At 38.7% G+C, this 19054-nt stretch overlaps 1 protein-coding gene and 1 long non-coding RNA gene across 3 annotated transcripts; one reads left to right on the top strand and one right to left on the bottom strand.

Annotated features, from left to right (window-relative positions):
* Positions 1-7075: 7075 nt before the first annotated feature.
* Positions 7076-12697, bottom strand: LOC131380657 (uncharacterized). 2 transcript variants are annotated; one of them, XR_009215354.1, is made up of 6 exons: positions 12638-12697; positions 11407-11665; positions 9871-9922; positions 9605-9672; positions 9359-9441; positions 7076-7127 (listed from the first exon to the last, which is right to left on the bottom strand). It is a non-coding gene; the product is annotated as an uncharacterized LOC131380657 (long non-coding RNA). The 2 variants fall into 2 exon arrangements; XR_009215355.1 differs by lacking the exon at positions 12638-12697 and having other exon boundaries at positions 11407-11739.
* Positions 12698-12871: 174 nt separating this feature from the next.
* LOC116474366 (USP6 N-terminal-like protein) lies at positions 12872-17377 on the top strand. Its single transcript, XM_032761030.2, is given in 4 exon segments — positions 12872-13872; positions 13875-14560; positions 14562-14784; positions 14787-17377. Coding segments are annotated over 4 exon segments (2481 nt in total). The 5' UTR covers positions 12872-13067; the 3' UTR covers positions 15554-17377.
* Positions 17378-19054: the final 1677 nt, after the last annotated feature.

Raw genomic sequence — 19054 nt, 5'->3', positions numbered from 1 at the left:
GCCTAGGATTTGTCTGCCTCCTGTCACTACCTGTCCCCTAAAGTTCTATAATTAGCTAGCTGCTATACACATCAAGAGGCAAAATGCATTTTTATTTCATGGAAGACAATGAATATCGATATTTATGAAATCACGAATACCATGATGGAGATTCTTGTCTTGAATCGTGAGTAATGACAGAGATAGCCTATGATGCTACTGTTTTGGTTCCAACATGGAAATTCTTTTCTCTTTTTATTTCAGAGACTCTCCAATCCCATCCCTTGGCAAAGGATTGGTTATAAGGCAAGCTTGACCACTTAGGCTTGTGGATGGCTGAGGGAGGGTCTGATTTGTGAGGTGATGGAGAAAGAGAGGGAGAAAATGAGGGAGGGAGGAAGGAAGAGAGAGAACAGATAATAAAAGCTAGAAATACCAGATCAGAGTAGGTAAAATGTGTTGTGATCCGAATGAATTCTGAAGTTTTGATTTTATGTGTTTCCCCAGTGCATGTTTGTGTGGCTGTGCTGTTTCATTAAAAGGTCTGTATAGAAGCAAATAAGAATGCTGACCGTAATTTAGCTAAAAACAAAACAAACAAACAAACAAAACCCAGGTGTGCTCTTGCCCAGAAGGAAGTGAGGATAGCCTACATTTTCTTTTCCATTTTATACATCACTTAGAACTTACTGCGGTGATTCCACAAAGTCAGGAGGCTTTAAAAAGTTAATGAGAAAAATTTAGGAAAAGCCTGTTGTGTGTTATTTTTGAATCTCTTGTAATGTCCAGGGTTTGTTACCCAGGGAAGCAAGGCTATTTTAATGGCTTTCATTTTTATTGCACTAGATTTGCAGAAAGCACCCTAAACCTTCCAAGTTAATAAATAAAAAATACTGTGACCCTTGGTAGGCAAACAACATTACTTCAGCACTGGAATTTTTAAAGATTATTCTCCTATTATTTGACCTCAAAGACTTTACATTCATTGCTGCAAATTCGTAATGCTAATTGAGTTAAACCCTGGCATGGATTTTGATATTTTAGTACTATGCCCTACTTGATCACAAAGGACTGGGTAATCAGGTTCACCCTTAATCATGACTTCTTGTGACTTCTTTTGTGTTGGTTTCTTGTAAAGTGAGTTGAATTGTATATTCCAGGTTAATTAATATGAATATATTTTTCTGTCCAACTAATTAAAAATCCCTTGAAGGTAGAGACTCTATGTTATATTTTTCTGTTTCCTCCAGAACAGGGTTACCTAAAGCATGTCCCATGGAAAACCACTTCCTTGGGATGCCAGTAAATTTTTTTTAAAAAGTTATCTTCTTAAATAAGGTAGAAAAATTTGTTTTTTTTTTAAAGCAAATCTTTAAAGTATAACACTTCAGAACATTTAAAATACAAACATATCCCATGTCCCCAAGCTAGGTACATATATGTAGAAATTCCCAAACATAGCTGAACATAAACTTTTTTTTGGAGAGGGAGGGGCAAGTGGTGTGATAAGATATCTCTTAAGATAAAATATACACTGTGAAATGTTCCTCTGCAGTACGTGGTCTACTATTACGAAGATGGTGTGTGTCATATGCAAGTATAAAGATTCTTTTATTGACTTCAAAAACTTCTTTCATGAGGGATGATGCTTACTTATTTTTCCAATGAGGGAAAAATAATTTTAGCACTTATAATCTGGTAAATCATCTTTATATCAACAATATCTTGATTTAAGTGTTTAAAGAAATATTTAAATATATGGTTTTATAAAAGCAAGAAACAAATTTGTTGGAAATAGCTGATTCACATTTAATGCATTATTTAAAATTTATGTAAAGTGTTCTTATGCAAAGATTTCTAGTGAATAGCCAGTAAATCTTGGGACATCCTGCTTCCAGTATGGTGATTAACTTATATCATTCAAACTTCTTGCTGTAAGAAAAAAAAAAAAAGCCTAGAAAAGTTGAATAGCGTTTGAGTGATACCAGGGAAGAAATGATTTAGAGAGCTAAAATCCTGAAGAGTAGGGGAGTGCAGGTAGATGAACCCGATATTCAATTCTGCTTTTTCCAGCAAGGTATTTGAGAGGCTGGATAACTGAAAAGAACTTTGGGCAACCTTGTGGTGCTCAGCAGGCTAAAAATTAGAGTTCAGGACTTGCCAAGGAGGAAGGGCATGAAAAAATACTCCAGTCTTTCAGCTGGGACCTGTGAAGGGCAATACTTCCAAGTAATGGCTATCCAAAAAAGACCAGCTCTCATAAAGACTGAAGTTTAGTTTTGAATCAGTTCACTTCCTAAAAGAAAGTACTCTGCCTCTCTCATGTAACTGCCTGCCAAGGGCAAAGGTAAATCTTTTCTGGAGGAAGGTAACAGCATCCAGCAACTCAAATTACTTCTGCAATTTTTTTTCATAAGAGAAGGTCAGATAGATATTCAATAAAAAATAGCAGGGCATACAGAGAAAGAACAGGAATGTCTGAAAGAATGGATAGTAGAAACAGACCCATAGGAGATCTAGACACTGGAGTTATCAGACAGGTCTTTGAGAAAACAGAATAATATGTTCACAAGAACCAGAATCTATATAATGAGTCAAATTGAAATTACAGAAAATTTTCAGAAGAAAATGTTTAACTCTTATCCACTAATTCAACACTATTTATTGACCATCTAATGTGAGCCCAAAAGAACAAAGAGAACAAAAGAGAAAAAAGGGAAAGAAATTGTGGCCTTGAGGTACTCACACCCTTGTATTAGGTTGGTGCAAAAGTAATTGCAGTTTTTGCATTGTTGAAATTTGACATTTGATATTGAAACATATTCTTAAATAAAAGTGGTTATGTTGTACATCATTTTAATGCTCATTTCTCACTTTTTTTTGGCTAATGACTTATTACTTCCTGTTTATTTTATATTTATTTTAGACTATGAAAATGATGTTAGACAAAAAGCAAATGTGAGTGATTTTCTTACGTTAAAATTTTCTTGTTAAATTAAAAATGGGTCGTAAATCAGTGGAGACAACTCGCAACATCAACAACGTATTTGGCCCAGGAGCTGCTAACATACAGTGCAGTGGTGGTTCAAGAATTTTTACAAAGGAGACAAGAGCCTTGAAGATAAGGAGGATAGTGGCCAGCCATTGGAAGTTGACAACGACCAATCAAGAGCAGTCATTGAAGCTGATCCTCTTACAACTACACAAGAAGTTGCCGAAGAACTCAATGTCAACCATTCTACAGTCATTTAGCATTTGAAGCAATTGGAAAGGTGAAAAAGCTCGATAAGTGGGTGCCTCATGAGATGAACGAAAATCAAAAAAATTGTCGTTTTGAAGTGTCATCTTCTCTTATTCTACACAAAAACAATGAACCATTTCTCGATCGGATTGTGACGTGGGACAAAAAGTGGATTTTATACAATAACCAGTGATGACCAGCTCAGTGGCTAAATCAAGAAGAAACTCCAAAGCACTTCTCAAAGCCAAACATGCACCAAAAAAATGTCATGGACACTGTTCAGTGGTCTGCTGCTGGTCTGATCCACTACAGCTTTCTGAATCCTGGCAAAACCATTACATCTGAGAAGCATGCTCAGCAAATTGATGAGATGTGCCACAAACTGCAATGCCTGCAGCCAGCATTGGTCAACAGAAAGAGCCCAATTTTTCTCCATAACAGTGCTCCATTGCAGGTCTCACAACCAATGCTTCAAAAGTTAAACGAATTGTGCTACGAAGTTTGGCCTCATCCACCATACTCGCCTGATCTCTTGCCAACTGACTACCGCTTCTTTAAGCATCTCGACAACTTTTTACAGGGAAAATGCTTCCACAACCAGCAGGATGCAGAAAATGCTTTCCAAGAGTTCATCAAATCCCAAAGCATGGATTTTGACACTACAGGAATAAATAAACGTATTTCTCATTGGCCAAAATGCGTTGATTGTAATGGTTCCTATTTTGATTACTAAAGATGTGTTTCAGCTTAATTTAAAATTCAAAGTCCAAAACTTCAATTATATTTGCACCAATCTAGTAGCTACAGACAAAAATAAACAATACATATAAGTAAATAAATAACATGTTAGAACATTGTAAGTAACGAAGGAGAAAATAAATAGATAAGAAACTTCAGGTAGGGTGGTGCAGTTGGGGTGAGTGGATGTAATTTAGATAGAGTTGAAAGGGAGACTCATTTAGAAGGTGACATTCATACAAAGCCTTGAAGCTGACATCTTGATAAGCCCAATAAGTCAGGCTGATAATTGTGGGGAAAGCATTCTAGACAGAAAGAAAGCCACTGCTAAGACCCTAAAACAGGAAATTAACTCGTAAATTCAAAGAACAGTGAGGTTATGCATGTAGGTGGAGTGGAGTGAACTAGAGGGAGAGAAGTGTTGGTAGGAATCAGGAGGAGGGGGTTAAATAATATTGAACTTTATTGGTCAAAGGGACTTTGACTTTTACTCTAAGTTATATAGGAAGCCTTCAGAGAGTTCGGAACAGAAAGGGCTATAATCTGTTGTAGTTTTGTGTTGTTGTTTGTTTGTTTTGAGTCAGGGTCTCACTCTGTTGCCCAGGCTGGGGTGTAGTGCAACCTCAGCTCATGCAACCTCCACCTCCCGGACTCAAGCGATCCTCCCACTTCAGCCTCCTGAGTAGCTGGGACTATAGGTGGGCACCACTGTGCCTGACCAATTTTTGTATTTTTTGTATTTTTGCCATGTTGCCCAAACTGCTCTTGAGCTCCTAAGCTCAAGCTATCCACCTGCCTTGGCCTCCCAAAGTGCTGGGATTACAGACGTGAGCCACAGCATCAGGTCTGATGTACATTTTAAAAGGATTTGTCTTGCTGCTCAATCGCAAAGATAACAAAAACTGGAGCAGTTAGGGACTATTGCAGAAAACTAGGAGAGAGCTTAATGTGGTTCAGACACAGCTGAATAAGAATAATATGGAAAAATGACTGGATTGGACTCTGTTCACACTTTGAATTTGGAGCAAATACCAATTTCTTATGGGCTAACTGTTGGATATGAAAGAGTAATTATTAATAGCCACCTCTTTCAAGATAAAGATTCTGGTGTAACCAATAAATTATATGATCACCTTAGTTAAATCTGAGTAAACCTTTCTAGGTCGTGGTGTATCATTATTTTAGTGTACTCCTTGGTCCTAAATTCTAATAATTTATATAGAATCATATAATCAAGAGTGATTTAACTTTCTCAGTGATTTGGAAAAACACCATAAGGATAATATGTTTAATAATGATTTTTAAAAATTTAGACTGGCTCAGTGGCTTACGTGTGTAATCCCAGCACTTTGGGAGGCCAAAGTGGGAGGATTGCTTGAAGCCAGGAGTTCAAGACTAGCCTGGGCAATATAGCGAGATCCTGTCTCTACAAAAGATACAAAAATTAGCCGAGCATGGTTGCACATGCCTGTAGTCTCACCTACTTGGGAGGTTGAGGCAGGAGTATCACTTGAACCTGGGAAGGCAAGGCTGCAGTGAACTGTGATGGCGCCACTGCACTCAAGGCTGGGCATCAGAGTGAGACCATGTCTCAAAAAAAATCATTTTGGAATCTTTCTTGGAGTGGTAGTCTTTAAATAAGTAGTTTTCTTAGTTTTGAGGGCTTGGTCAACTTTCTCAACTTCTTTGACTCATTTTAACCATTCATTTCTTCTATGAAGACTTCATTAAACTATTTAAGCTTGTTAGCAATTTTTTTACAAAAGTATTCTAATTCTTTTAATTTTCTTATATTTATTTGTTTTTTCTTAATTAGATTACCCGATAGTTTATCTTTTTCTACTATCATTATTTTCTTTTTGGAGGAGAGTCAGATAGCCAGCTCTGGATTTACTTACCCATCTTTCAATCTTTTAATTTACCCATTTATATTACTAATTAATTTTTCTTGCTTTCCTTGTATCTTTTACTAAAAGTTCCATGTTTAATATTTCCTGGAAATTTTTATTTTCAAGATCTATATTGTTTGATAGATAAAGAGTCTTGAGAGTTATAGCTACATAAAATTGATTCTATTTTATGTAATATTTTTGCCTGGAATATTTCTTTGTGTAATATTAGTATCATGGCTCTGCTATATTCTTGCTCATTCTTTCACTTTTAAATATTCTGGGTTATTTTATTTTAGAACTGCTTCCTAGATACTACATAGTTGAGTTTTGTTCTTTGACTCAATTTTAAAGAATTAATTCCTTTTAATAGCCTATTCTATCTACAAAATGTTAGCTGTTTTTTTTTTCTGGTCTATTTTGTAGTTTTAGTGCTGTATTACTATTTTCTTTTATCCTACCTTTTGCTATATAATCATGTTCATTCATATTTAGGGTGTGTGTGTGTGTGTGTGTGTGTGTGTGTGTGTGTGTGTGTGTGTGCTTATGTAACTGTCAATTTAGAAAGCAGGTATCTGTTTTGAGTTCTGTTTGGGAGTTAGCTGTTTAATTGCCAATAATATGCCTACATTTATATTTTTTAAATTATCAACTCAGAAATAAAACTTCTTTTTTTTTTTTTTTTTTTTTTTTGAGTCTTGCTCTGTCGCCCAGGCTGGAGTGCAGTGGCATGATCTCAGCTCACTGCAAGCTCCGCCTCCCGTGTTCACGCCATTCTCCTGCCTCAGCCTCTCCGAGTAGCTGGGACTACAGGCGCCCGCCACCACGCCCGGCTAATTTTTTGTATTTTTAGTAGAGACGGGGTTTCACCGTGGTCTCGATCTCCTGACCTCATGATCCGCCCGCCTCGGCCTCCCAAAGTGCTGGGATTACAAGCGTGAGCCACCACGCCCGGCCGAAATAAAACTATTTCTATTGAAATTATCCCACTTATGCCATTTTTCTTGACAGCTTCCTGCTACCAATGGGCTTTGTTAGAATTATTATTATTTTAACATGTTGTCACAGTCTATTAAAAGGGAATTTTCTTTTTCAACCATCTTATAGTTTTATATAAAATATAAGTAATAATTTTATAACTATAATTACATGTTTATTTAATTTTATATTTATGTTCAAATCAATTAAGTGCTCACATTCTTTATTTATCAATCAGTAAATATTTCTTGAGGGCTTTCTACGTGCTAGGCTTGTGCTGGACAAGGGAGATACAGTGGAGCCTGTGAAGATAAGACCTCTCTCACCAAGAGGGACAACAATAACAAATACACGCGTAAATCAATAAAGTAACCATAACCCATGGAAATAAACAAAATGACTAGTGGAGGATAAGCAAAAGAGGCTATTTTAAATAAAGCGGTCAGATAAGAAGTTTTAGAGGAGGTATCACTTAACTCAAAGCACGGGCAAAGGCCCACTATAAAAAAGCAAGGATAATAACATTCCAGGCAGATAGGAGAGGAACGTACATGCAGAGTACCTGAGAGTGCAACAGAGCTTGGTATATTTAAATTTATGCTGGAGATTGCAAATTTTTTGTGTGAAAAATCAGACCTTGGCAATGACCTTGAGCAGTAGGATATAAATAACTCCCATAAGCTTAGTGTTCCAATAATGGAACACTAGGCATAAGTGGGTTAAGAAACTGAAAAATGGCCTGTGTGCTGTGGCAAAGTGAGAGACATCAAATGAAGCTACGATTCAACATACTTCCTTCATTTTTAATTTCTTGTTGTCCTTGAATTCTAGAAAATTTTTAGCTACTGTCTTATGATTTACGGTATCTTGCCTATTCTATTATCTCCTTTCAAAAATACAAACACTCTTACATAAGAATTTCAGATCAAGCAAATAGTATAAATTCAGGCTCCACAATGGGGAATGATGCTCTGATTTTCTTCTTCTGTGAATTGATAGCAAGCTTCCATGGAGTTTCCAAGGACAATTAATTGTGATTTCTAAATTCCCCTTTCAACAACTAGGGCAGTTAAGGGCGATTTTCTAGTGGTGTTTGTTAAAACTGTAAATATTGGATATATATCAGTTAATGTCAAGAACTGTTAAGGATGTAAGATTTTCATCCTACTTGCAAGCTAACAAACTTGGCATAGTTTTGTGGATTTTAACAAGACATGAGATTCTTTGGTCAGAGACAAAGGGTTTTATTGCTTACGGCACAGAAAGCAGTATGAGCTTCATGTTTACATCAGTTTCTTCTGTACTCTCACCTCCCATGGGATGAAGCAGAGGGCCTTATGTAATTTTCTAAATGAAAAATTATGCAGTAATTTTTGTTTCATGGCTGAGGAGCCCTAAGTTAGGTAACTAGAATCTTTCATAATCGGCAGTTAGCAAACCTGCCTGATGTTTGTTTCAGAGGGAGAAATTACCTTTATTATGTTGAACACTAAGCGAACTTGCTCCTTGCTCCAGAGAGGAAAACTATCTTTAACTTCCAAGGCTGTTTGCTATATAAACATCCTTGGAAAGACAGTTAAGAACAAAAGGGCAGGGCTGGGTGCCGTGGCTCATGCCTGAAATCCCAGCACTTTGGGAGACTGAGGCGGGTGGATCACGAGGTCAAGAGATCGAGACCATCCTGGCCAACATGGTGAAACCCCCATCTCAACTAAAAATACAAAAATTAGCCGGGTGTGGTGGCATGTGCCTGTAGTCCCAGCTACTCAGGAGGCTGAGGCAAGAGAATCGCTTGAACCTGGGAGACGGATGTTGTAGTGAGCCGAGATAGCTCCACTGCACTCCAGCCTGGTGACAGAGCGAGACTCCATCTCAAAATAAATAAATAAATAAAATAAGAATAAAAGGGCAGTTAGTGTCCTTGCTCAACAGACATTCAGAAATGTGAGAGACTTATAAAGAATTGTCCCCCAATAGTTAATTCCTATAAAAGATTTTGGTTTTCTGTAATGTGGTGTGTTCATACTGGTTTTCTGTTTTGCTTATATCCTTCTGGAATGGCTCTACATTGCTGAAAACTCTATATATGTTTTTCTCTTGGTAGCCAGACTACCATTCTCCATGAACTATTACTTCATGCTTAATGTCATGTGAATTACTGTAGAATTTAGGTTTAATAAATATTTGCTTAATAAATCAATTCCTTCCTCTTCTTAAATAACTTAATATGCTCAGCCCTGCTTACAGAATATCATGCATGCCTATTTTAAAAGACCATTATGATGAAAATAAGAGTGTTAATATGTGTTTTTGTACTCCGTGCAGTTTTAGAAACTAACATTTATTAATTAGTGAACAATTCTGAAAAGCCTTCCAGGAGAGATTTACTTCAAAGTAATAAAATTTTTATTTTATTTCAGTATATAGCCAAATAAGAACCAGTTTCACACAGCGGATTAGCTTATTGCATGAAAAAGATACAGAATATGAAGCTAAAAATCCAAAACCAAATAACAAACAAAAATGAACTTACAGGATTTACTTTTCATCTTAAGAGAGATAGTAAATGAATTTCCTGTAGTCTTAGGAGCTCTAATTCCATAGAAATGATTGGCTCTGGGAATATAAAGACATAGAAGTGAAGTTTAGTAATGTAGACCATCCAACAAATTTTAAGAACGATCTCCTTGAAGATTGAGATGGGTTCTTTTTTCCCAGGAAAAGAGGCAACAGATGGTATAGAAATATAGCAATATCAATAACCACAAAAGGAACTCACATTTGGTTTTTTCATCAGTCATCTAGATTGCCAAGTCCTAAAGAGGGTTGACGCTCAATTCTACTGGTCTAGGATAATATAATAGATGATAGACCTGGTCAGGTTTTGTAAGTCATATTAAAGAATGGAAAACAACAGAATTTAGGCTAAAGTTATATTATAATTTTATCCATTTATGATTTTTTTTCATGGTAAGAAATGCTAAAGCTGATCTATTTTCAAAACACACATTCAAAAGGATGAGGCTAGGGAGGTGAGATACTTACATGCTTTAGAAGGAGTAATATGTGCACTGTATGCTAAATGGTATCTTAGAAACTGAAAATAAAAAATAGAAAGTAAACCACAAAATTTTTTTCTATTAAAAATTGAAATCTTGATAAAAAACGTTAACATGTAATTACAATAATATAAGCACCTTTATGACTGAGACATGAAATGATCACATTTCCTGTTCCTTTATCAGTGGGTAAGAAACTGATGAGTGATCACAATCAGAAATATTAGCTACATGTTCTCATATATCACAACTTATTCCAGAAGTTATTAGGGTCATTTCAGGGAACATGAAATTTTACTTGAAGAAGATACAGGTAGACAAGATTCCTATAATTGGCAAATATTCATTTATAAAATATTATAACATATCTAATAAAAATTATTCTCATGCCACACAAAAACAAAATATTGTCTGGATAGTATGTGACAAGACCTTTCTAAAAACTGATGTCAAACATTTTAAACTTCTTTCCTAATTTGAAGTCTTTTCCTACCCTATCTATAAATCCTTCTTACAGAATAACATAGACTGGTCCCTTCCTCTCTCCTTTCCTTCCTTTCTTTATTTCTCAAATAAAAGTATCCCCACAAAGTAAACTACTACTAAGATAAACTACTACTGATACTAAACTATGAGTCTCTTGAGAAAAGCAATTGTACATTTTCCGTATTTGCTTTCCCAGTATGGGTCCAAGGTACCCTCTATGTGATGTGCCTGGTACATAGATAATACTCAACAAAAGTTTGCTCTATATAAGAATGCCATCAACTAAAAAACTTGGATAGCTCCAAGTGTACGGTTATTTAGTTGTAGTTTAAGTAATTCCGAAACTGAATTTGATGTTAAGAAAAATTTTAGGCTTAGATACCAACTGGCTTGTTGAATCCTCATTTACCCTATACACCCTCCCATTAGAATATCCTGAGAGAAATGCAAAATGATAGCCCCCAAAACTAAGATATTATTTACTGATTCATTTCATGTGTTTGACATATTTATTGAGTTCCTACTATATGGAGTCATTATTCTAGATATTGAGAATAGAGCAGTCACTAACACACAAATTTCCTAACTCAAGTTTATATTCTAGGGCAGAATATTTTCTAAATAGGTAAATAAATATGCAGTGCAATGTTAGGTAGCAATTGGTACTATGAAAAAGTATATAAATAATGTAAGGATATAGAAAATTTGGGGGAAGGCCTCCTTGATGAGATAATATGAGACTTGAATAATGTGAGGGAAACAGCTGTGGAAATAGCTAAGGGAAAAGTGTTTGAGGCAGAGAGGAGCCAATGCTTTGAGGTGGGAGAATATTTGGCAAGTGAAGAAGGAGCCGGCAGGCCAGTGTGGCTGTTGCTGAGTGGGCACAGTGTGGGAGTGAGAGTGCTACTGGAGCAGATCACGTGGGGCCCCGGAGGTCATGGTCAGGCCTTTGGACTTTATTCTAACTGAAATTGGAAGCTCTGGAAGGATTTTGGACAAGTGATTTATGTATTTAGATTTGCTTTAAAAGAATCACCTTGGTTGCTCTGTGCTAAATAGATTGTGATGGATGAAACAAGAGTTGAGCATGGAGAGAAGACTTCGAAAGAAGCTTCTACGAACTAAGGCAGGGAAGGGATTGAATTGAAAGTTGAAGGCCCTAGAGAAAAAAAAAGATGGGAAGAAGCTCCCACTTGGTCCCTCCATGTACTCTCCTCTAGAAGGTGCCCGATGTTACTTGCTTCTGAAGGCATTTCTTTGTCCAGAACTTCTGGGTGATTCAGGAATAAATTAACCTGTGATAATTTAGAAAATTACGCAGCATGGCTGCAAAGTATTCCTCATCTCATTAAAGATGCTTGAACCAACAAACACAAACCAATAGGAGGCAATGAAAATATTTCCACAGAACAGAATATATTTTTAAAGCATTTTACTCCAGCAAGCCGTAGGCAATTTGTGAAAGCACAAGCTTTCTGTCCTCCATTAAGTACCAGAAACACGGAATGGGAGGTTCAATGGCATAAGAGTGTTTTATAGTCATGTGGTCAAGTGGACTTGTGATTTCTGTGCTCATGTGGGTGTTAGTTATTTTGTTTGTTTGTTTTTAGATTGAAGAAGGCTTTACGATTCAGGCACTTGTAAATTGGGGACTAATCTGCATTTAGCATAGAGTTTTGGAATCAGAAAGACCAGAATATGAATCTCCCAGCATCTGCACTTGCTATTTGTGTAATCTTGGACAGGTCACTTGACATTTCTGGTCTTCACTTAATCAACTGTAAAATAAGAATGACAAAGGCTGGGCGCGGTGGCTCAGGCCTGTAATCCCAGCACTTTGGGAGGCTAAGGCTGGTGGATCACGAGGTCAGGAGATCGAGACCATTCTGGCCAACATGGTGAAACCTCGTCTCTACTAAAAATACAAAAATTAGCCGGGCATGGTGGCATGCACCTGCAATCCCAGCTACTTGGGAGGCTGAGGCAAGAGAATCACTTGAACCTGGGAGTCACAGGTTGCAATGAGCCAAGATTGTGCCACTGCATTCCAGCCTGGCGAAAGAGTGAGATTCTGTCTCTAAATAAATAAATAAATAAATAAATAAATAAATAAATAAATAAAATAAAATAAAATAAAATAAAATAAAATAAGAATAACAGTGAACACTCTGCCAACACATGGATTTTGTGAAGATCAAGTGGAATAATGTGACTGAAAGCTTTCTCTACTGCAAAAAAACACATTTGATTCCAGTTGTTATTACCACCTTCATCATTATAATTCATGCTAAGGCCGCCCGGGGCCGCGCCAAGACGGCGGCGGCCACCGCTGCTGCGGTGACAGTTGGCGGCGGCCGGTGAGGCGGGCGGGGCCGGAGGCGCGGAGGCGGGATCCCGGGGAGGCGGGGGCCGTTTCCGTAGCGGCGCCAGGAGGTGTCGCGCCGGGGAACTTCCTGGTTCCCGGGCTCGGCTTTGCCGGGATCCTCTTGGAAGGGAAACAATGGGGCTGAGGGCACTGTGGTAGCCGCCGCCGCGCCGCGCAGGACCTGCCCGGCCGCCCGGGACCGCCCGCTCTGCCCGCTGCCCACAGCCTCGCAGTCGGGACCGTACTGAGGACATGTATTCCTCTGAGAAACCTTAGACAGCAGATTTTGGTTTAATATCTGATTGGGACAACATTCAGAGCCATTTGCAGTCATGAATTCAGCCCAGGATGTAGCACTCAAACTTGCCCAGGAGCGAGCTGAAATAGTTGCTAAATATGACAGAGGACGAGAAGGTGCAGAGATGGAACCTTGGGAAGATGCTGATTACCTTGTTTACAAAGTCATGGATAGAGTTGGCTTTTTATATGAGGTGGAGCTCCCAGGTCATAATGCGGCTGTGGAACGGCAAAAGCGCCTGGAAATGGAAAGAACTACCAAATGGCTGAAAATGCTGAAAGGAAGGGAAAAATACAAGAACGCTGAAAAATTTCATAGGCGAATTTACAAAGGAATACCACTCCAGCTCAGAGGTGAGGTCTGGGCCCTCCTTCTTGAGATCCCTAAAATGAAAGAAGAAACAAGGGACCTGTATAGTAAATTAAAACACAGAGCACGGGGCTGTTCACCTGACATCAGACAAATAGACCTGGATGTCAACCGCACATTTCGGGACCACATTAGGTTTACAGACAGATATGGTGTTAAGCAACAGTCCTTATTCCATGTTTTTGCTGCCTATTCTATTTATAATACGGAAGTCGGGTATTGTCAGGGGATGAGCCAGATCACAGCTTTACTCCTCATGTATATGAACGAGGAAGACGCCTTCTGGGCCCTGGTCAAACTCTTCTCAGGCCCTAAACGTGCCATGCATGGCTTTTTTGTCCAAGGTTTTCCTAAACTCTTGAGGTTTCAAGAACATCATGAAAAAATACTGAACAAATGTCTGTCCAAGCTTAAGTAACACTTGGATTCTCAAGAAATCTACACAAGTTTTTACACAATGAAATGGTTTTTCAGTGTTTCCTTAATCGTACTCCCTTTACACTAAACCTCAGAATATGGGATATCTACATCTTTGAAGGAGAACGAGTTCTTACTGCTATGTCTTACACAATCTTAAAATTACACAAAAAACATCTAATGAAATTGTCCATGGAAGAACTTGTAGAATTTTTTCAGGAGACCCTGGCAAAGGATTTTTTCTTTGAAGATGATTTTGTGACAGAGCAACTTCAGATTTCTATGGCATAACTAATGCGGGCAAAGTTAGACCTTCCAGAACCTGGTAAAGAGGATGAATATCCAAAGAAGCCCTTGGGGCAGCTTCCACCTGAACTTCAGTCTTGGGGCGTCCATCACTTGAGCAACGGACAGAGGAGCGTGGGCCGGCCGAGCCCGCGGGCCAGCGGCAGGAGGGAGAGCGGGGCGCCCCACAGGAGGCACGAGCACTCCCCGCACCCCCAGAGCAGGACCGGGAGGCCCGAGAGAGCGCAGCCGCCAAGACGGAAATCGGTGGAGGAGGAGAGCAAAAAGCTTAAAGATGAGGCAGATGTTCAAAGAAAACTCCCATCAGGTCCACAGGACAGTTCCAGGCAATATAATCACGCAGCTGCCAACCAAAATAGCAACGCCGCTTCAAATGTCAGGAAGGAATTTGTGCCCAAATGGAATAAACCGTCAGACGTCTCAGCTACGGAGAGAAACTGCCAAATACACCATGGAAGGCAAAGGTCGAGCAGCGCACCCCACGCTCGCACTCACCGCCCCAGGCCCTGCCGAGGTGCGGGTGTCAAACGTGCGGCCAAAGATGAAGGCCCTGGATGCTGAGGACGGGAAGCGGGGCTCCACTGCATCGCAGTGCGACAACGGGCCGGGCCCGGAGCGGGACAGCGGCGCTTCCGTGGAGGAGGCGCTGCAAAGGGCTTACCCCAGAGCCCACGGCATGCCCTTTACCCTCCCAGCCCGAGAAAGCACGCTGAGCCAAGTTGCAGTCCATCAAAAGTATCCAACAAGTTTGCTTTTAAAGTACAGCCTCCAAGTCATGCACGATATCCGTCCCAGCTAGATGGGGAAGCCCGAGAGCTAGCTCATCCCCCCTCCTACAGCAATCCCCACGTTTGCCACGGAAACCTTCCCAAACACTTCCCTACTGCCGACAGCAGCTTTGCTTCTCCACAGTTTAGCCCTGGGACTCAGCTGAATCCTTCCAGGAGACCTCATGGTTCTACTCTTTCCGTCAGTGCTTCTCTGGAGAAATCTTACAGCCGCCCAAGCCCCCTTGTACTGCCGTCTAGTCGAATAGAAGTCCTCCCTGTTGACACTGGTGCTGGGGGATATTCGGGCAATTCAGGGTCACCAAAGAATGGAAAATTGATCATTCCGCCAGTAGATTATTTGCCAGATAACAGAACATGGTCAGAAGTTAGTTATACATACAGACCTGAGACGCAGGGACAATCATGGACCTGAGATGCTAGACGTGGCAATTTACCAAAATACTCAGCCTTTCAACACGCACCCTTTCAGGACCATGGCCTCCTTGCAGTTTCTGTAGATAGTCCCCTGAGGTATAAAGCTTCACCTGCTGCAGAAGATGCCAGTCCATCTGGGTATCCATATTCAGGGCCCCCGCCTCCAGTCTACCACTACAGGAATAGGGACGGGCTTTCCATCCAAGAGTCAGTGTTGCTGTGAGATGTGATGTGTACTTGCTAAAGACGAGAGAAACCACATGAAACCTACATTGCTATGTTCATAATTGCCAAAGCAGTATTTATACTATTGTAAACAATTCGCGCATCTCTCCTGTCTGTCAGTAATAAGAGTACAGGGAAATGTCTTCAGCCCCACGTAGATGCTGCTTAAGATGAGCATTTCAATTGCATCATCACTGACCTGTTAGAATTTAACCCGGAAACATAGCAATAGCATTTAGGGATGCACGCACAATGGTAATTTATTACTCAGTTCCGTTTATGTTTTTCTCCAAAACCTGAACATTTTTACTCTGTTGGCTCATTCTATTTTGACTAATGTTACAAAGTACTGAAAAAACTGTAGAATAGATATTTTTAACGCTATATGTAGTGTATGTGTCTTTTAATAGGTATAGGCATCTATTCATACACGTTTGAACACAGAGCTAAAGAAACGTTTTTTAAAAAACTACTTTTAATCCAGATCCATGGAATAATATGTAATTCTTGTTTTCCTTGTCTTTTAGTCCAGTTTTTCTTCTTCCCTCTCATATTTGTAACCTGGGTCCTAAACTGACTGAAGAGTTTGTTCTGACTTTATTAATTGCAGTCTTACAGAATACTCATCATTCTCCTTCAGCCGTTGCCATTTTCTTTCAATCTGAAAATTAAAGACATTGCAGAGAAAGGCTAACCACTTCATGGTGCTTAAAAATCGGGGCACTTAAAATAAGTTTACCGCCAAAGGTGCAGCAGTGCGTATCATATCCACATACTAAGAGATTGGTCTTAGTGCGTTTATGCCCTTTGTTCTGGTCTGACTCTTGCGAATCTCAGAGCAGGAGAAGTTGCAGCTTACTGATCCCTCAGTGCTCACAGTACTCATGTGGGGCAGCCACACTAACTGGATTAGCAGTGTGGTTACTTCTTTCTTCTGCCCCGACTCACGTAGCTTCTCCCCACGAAGGTCCCAGGGTGGCCATTTACACAATCCATTTCTGACCTCTTTATGGAATGTAGTCGATGGATATTGATGCACCTCATTAGGCCATTACCTTGTCCATGTTAAAATTATAAAAATGATCCTAGTTTTTCATAGGAGTCTAGGATTTTGATCTTTTAAAAAATACAGTGTGATTTCATGCTTCTGAAAATCTTTTTTTTTTTTTCATTGAAACAAATCCAAGTTCTTGGTTTAAAAAAAATTAGTGATGTCTTTAAATAATATTCTGTTACACTACACATACCAAAACACTGACAAAGATTTAGGCACTCCAAGAGAGTATGACTTCGTGTTTAACTGGGGAGCTTGTTTTCAACATTGCTTATATTTGAATAGTAGAAAACCCGGCATTGATGTTTCTTCCTGTTGCAAGGTGGGGCTTTAAACTTTCAAGGTACAAAAGTATGTCTTTTAAAATGAAAGTAACATTTGTTTAGCTAGTGAATGTGACAGTATTTTTTATGTATGTAATGAGTCTAATGTAATTTTAATCAACTTGGTAATGATGTTATTAAATGGCAAAACAAGTGCAGTGTATTAAAGCTAAACACTACATTGAAACGCAAAGAAAATTCTGATGAAATAAGTGGGCTCTCGATTCAGATCAGGTGGAAGCTCAGAAATAAATGTATATAAATATGTAGCTGAGGATATTAATTCCCATTATATAACCATAATTCTGCGACTTGTAATAAACCAAGCCGTACAATTTAGTTTATAATAGCAGTATCTGAGCTGCTCCAAAATATATATATCAACAGTGGTAAATACTATAGATTTTTATATATATATATGCAAAAAGTATATATATACACACAAGCACTATTTTCTTATGTCATTTATGACATTTTTTATCTGTATACTTTTTTGATGTGATTGTTTAACATGCTAAAAGTAATAAGTAAAAAAAAATAATAATTCATGCTAAGAACAACCGCGTTAATGAGTATAACAAAAAGATGACATTGATGCACATCATCTAGATGATCCGCCAAGGTAACCAAAGAAACTTTAAATTTTTTTGCCCTTTGGCAATGGATTTTTTTAAAAGACATGTTTTTAGAAAAGTACTTTAAAAATAAATGAGCTTAAATAAAAATCACTTATGTATTTCACAAACACAATTGAGTGAATGCTAGGTGCTGGGTACTATGGTAGAAAATTAGTAGCCACCAAGAAGAAACAAATTAGGATTCTGCTTTCTGGGACGGTGTGGTCTGGTAAAGAGGTTGAGAAATATACCTTAACCAACATAAGGGAAACTGAAGGGTACTCTCGGTGAGATATGAGATATGGACATCTGAGATATGCAATAAGATCCCAATGAATCGTGGCTAACAGCAGACACTTATACACATAGTGGATCAAATAGTATTTCTTGAAACATGTTATCTTCTTAATTGATATGAAATTATCAAAATTTCTTAGTTCTCTTTTCTGACACCTGCAGTTTATTAAACTATGTCTAGCTTGAGCAACATGGTGAGATCCCTATCTCTACAAAAAATTTAAAAATTAGCCAGGAGAGGCTAATAAGTGGTGGTGTATGGCTATGGTCCTAGGTACTAGGGAGGCTAAGGTGGGAGGATCACTTGAGCCCAGGGAGTCAAGACTGCAGTGAGACTTGATTACACCACTGCACTCTGGCCTGGGGAAGAGAACGAGACCCTGTCTCAAAAAAAAAAAAAAGAAAAGAAAAGAAAAGAAAAAAAGAGAGAAAGGATACAGCAATGTTTGTATGAGGAAATTAAGATAGGTATTGAGGACTAAGCTCTGATTTTTTAAACTTGCCCAAATTCCTACCTAAGGGGTCTAGTAAGTCATGCCCTACAAACCATGAATTCTCATCTGATGGGTTTTATTTGACCCTATATATCATGACTTACTTTTTAATCTGACTCTGGCATAGCATTATGAGACAAGGAAAAAAATTTAACCCCAAAATATATTTCCTTGCCATATCTTGAAATTGCCTGGCAAAGCCTCTTGTGGGAAAAATCCACATCCTATAGAGAATCCCCTTTCCCCTTTGTTTTCCTTCCTTTCTTTCCAGATTCAGGAGATCATCAGCTAAGACAGGTACCCTTTTAGGTTCGATAAGAAATATTTTACAACATGGTCTCTCTCTGAAGTCTGTTATCTGAGAAATTCCTCTGCACAATAAAACTTGGTCTCCACAGTTTTTTATCTTAACCTGAACATTCCTTTTCATTGATCTCAGGTCTTCAGATAAACTCAAGCAATTGTCAACCAGAAAATGTTTAAATTTATCTATAGCCTGGAACCTGCCGCTTTGAGTTGTCCCGCCTTTCTGAACCAAACCACGTATTTCTTAAATGTATTTAATTGATGTCTCATGTCTCCCTGAAATATATAAAACCAAGCTGTACCCCTACCACCTTGGGCACATGTTCTCAGGACCTCCTGAGGGTTGTGTCACAGGCCATGGTCACTCATATTTGGCTCAGAATAAATCTCTTCAAATATTTTACAGAG

This window comes from Hylobates moloch, unplaced genomic scaffold (genome assembly GCF_009828535.3).
Source record: "Hylobates moloch isolate HMO894 unplaced genomic scaffold, HMol_V3 SCAFFOLD_10, whole genome shotgun sequence".
Taxonomy (NCBI): Eukaryota; Metazoa; Chordata; class Mammalia; order Primates; family Hylobatidae; genus Hylobates; species Hylobates moloch.
The sequence above is the reverse complement of the archived record's forward strand: the minus strand, read 5'-3'. Positions and strand labels throughout refer to the sequence as shown.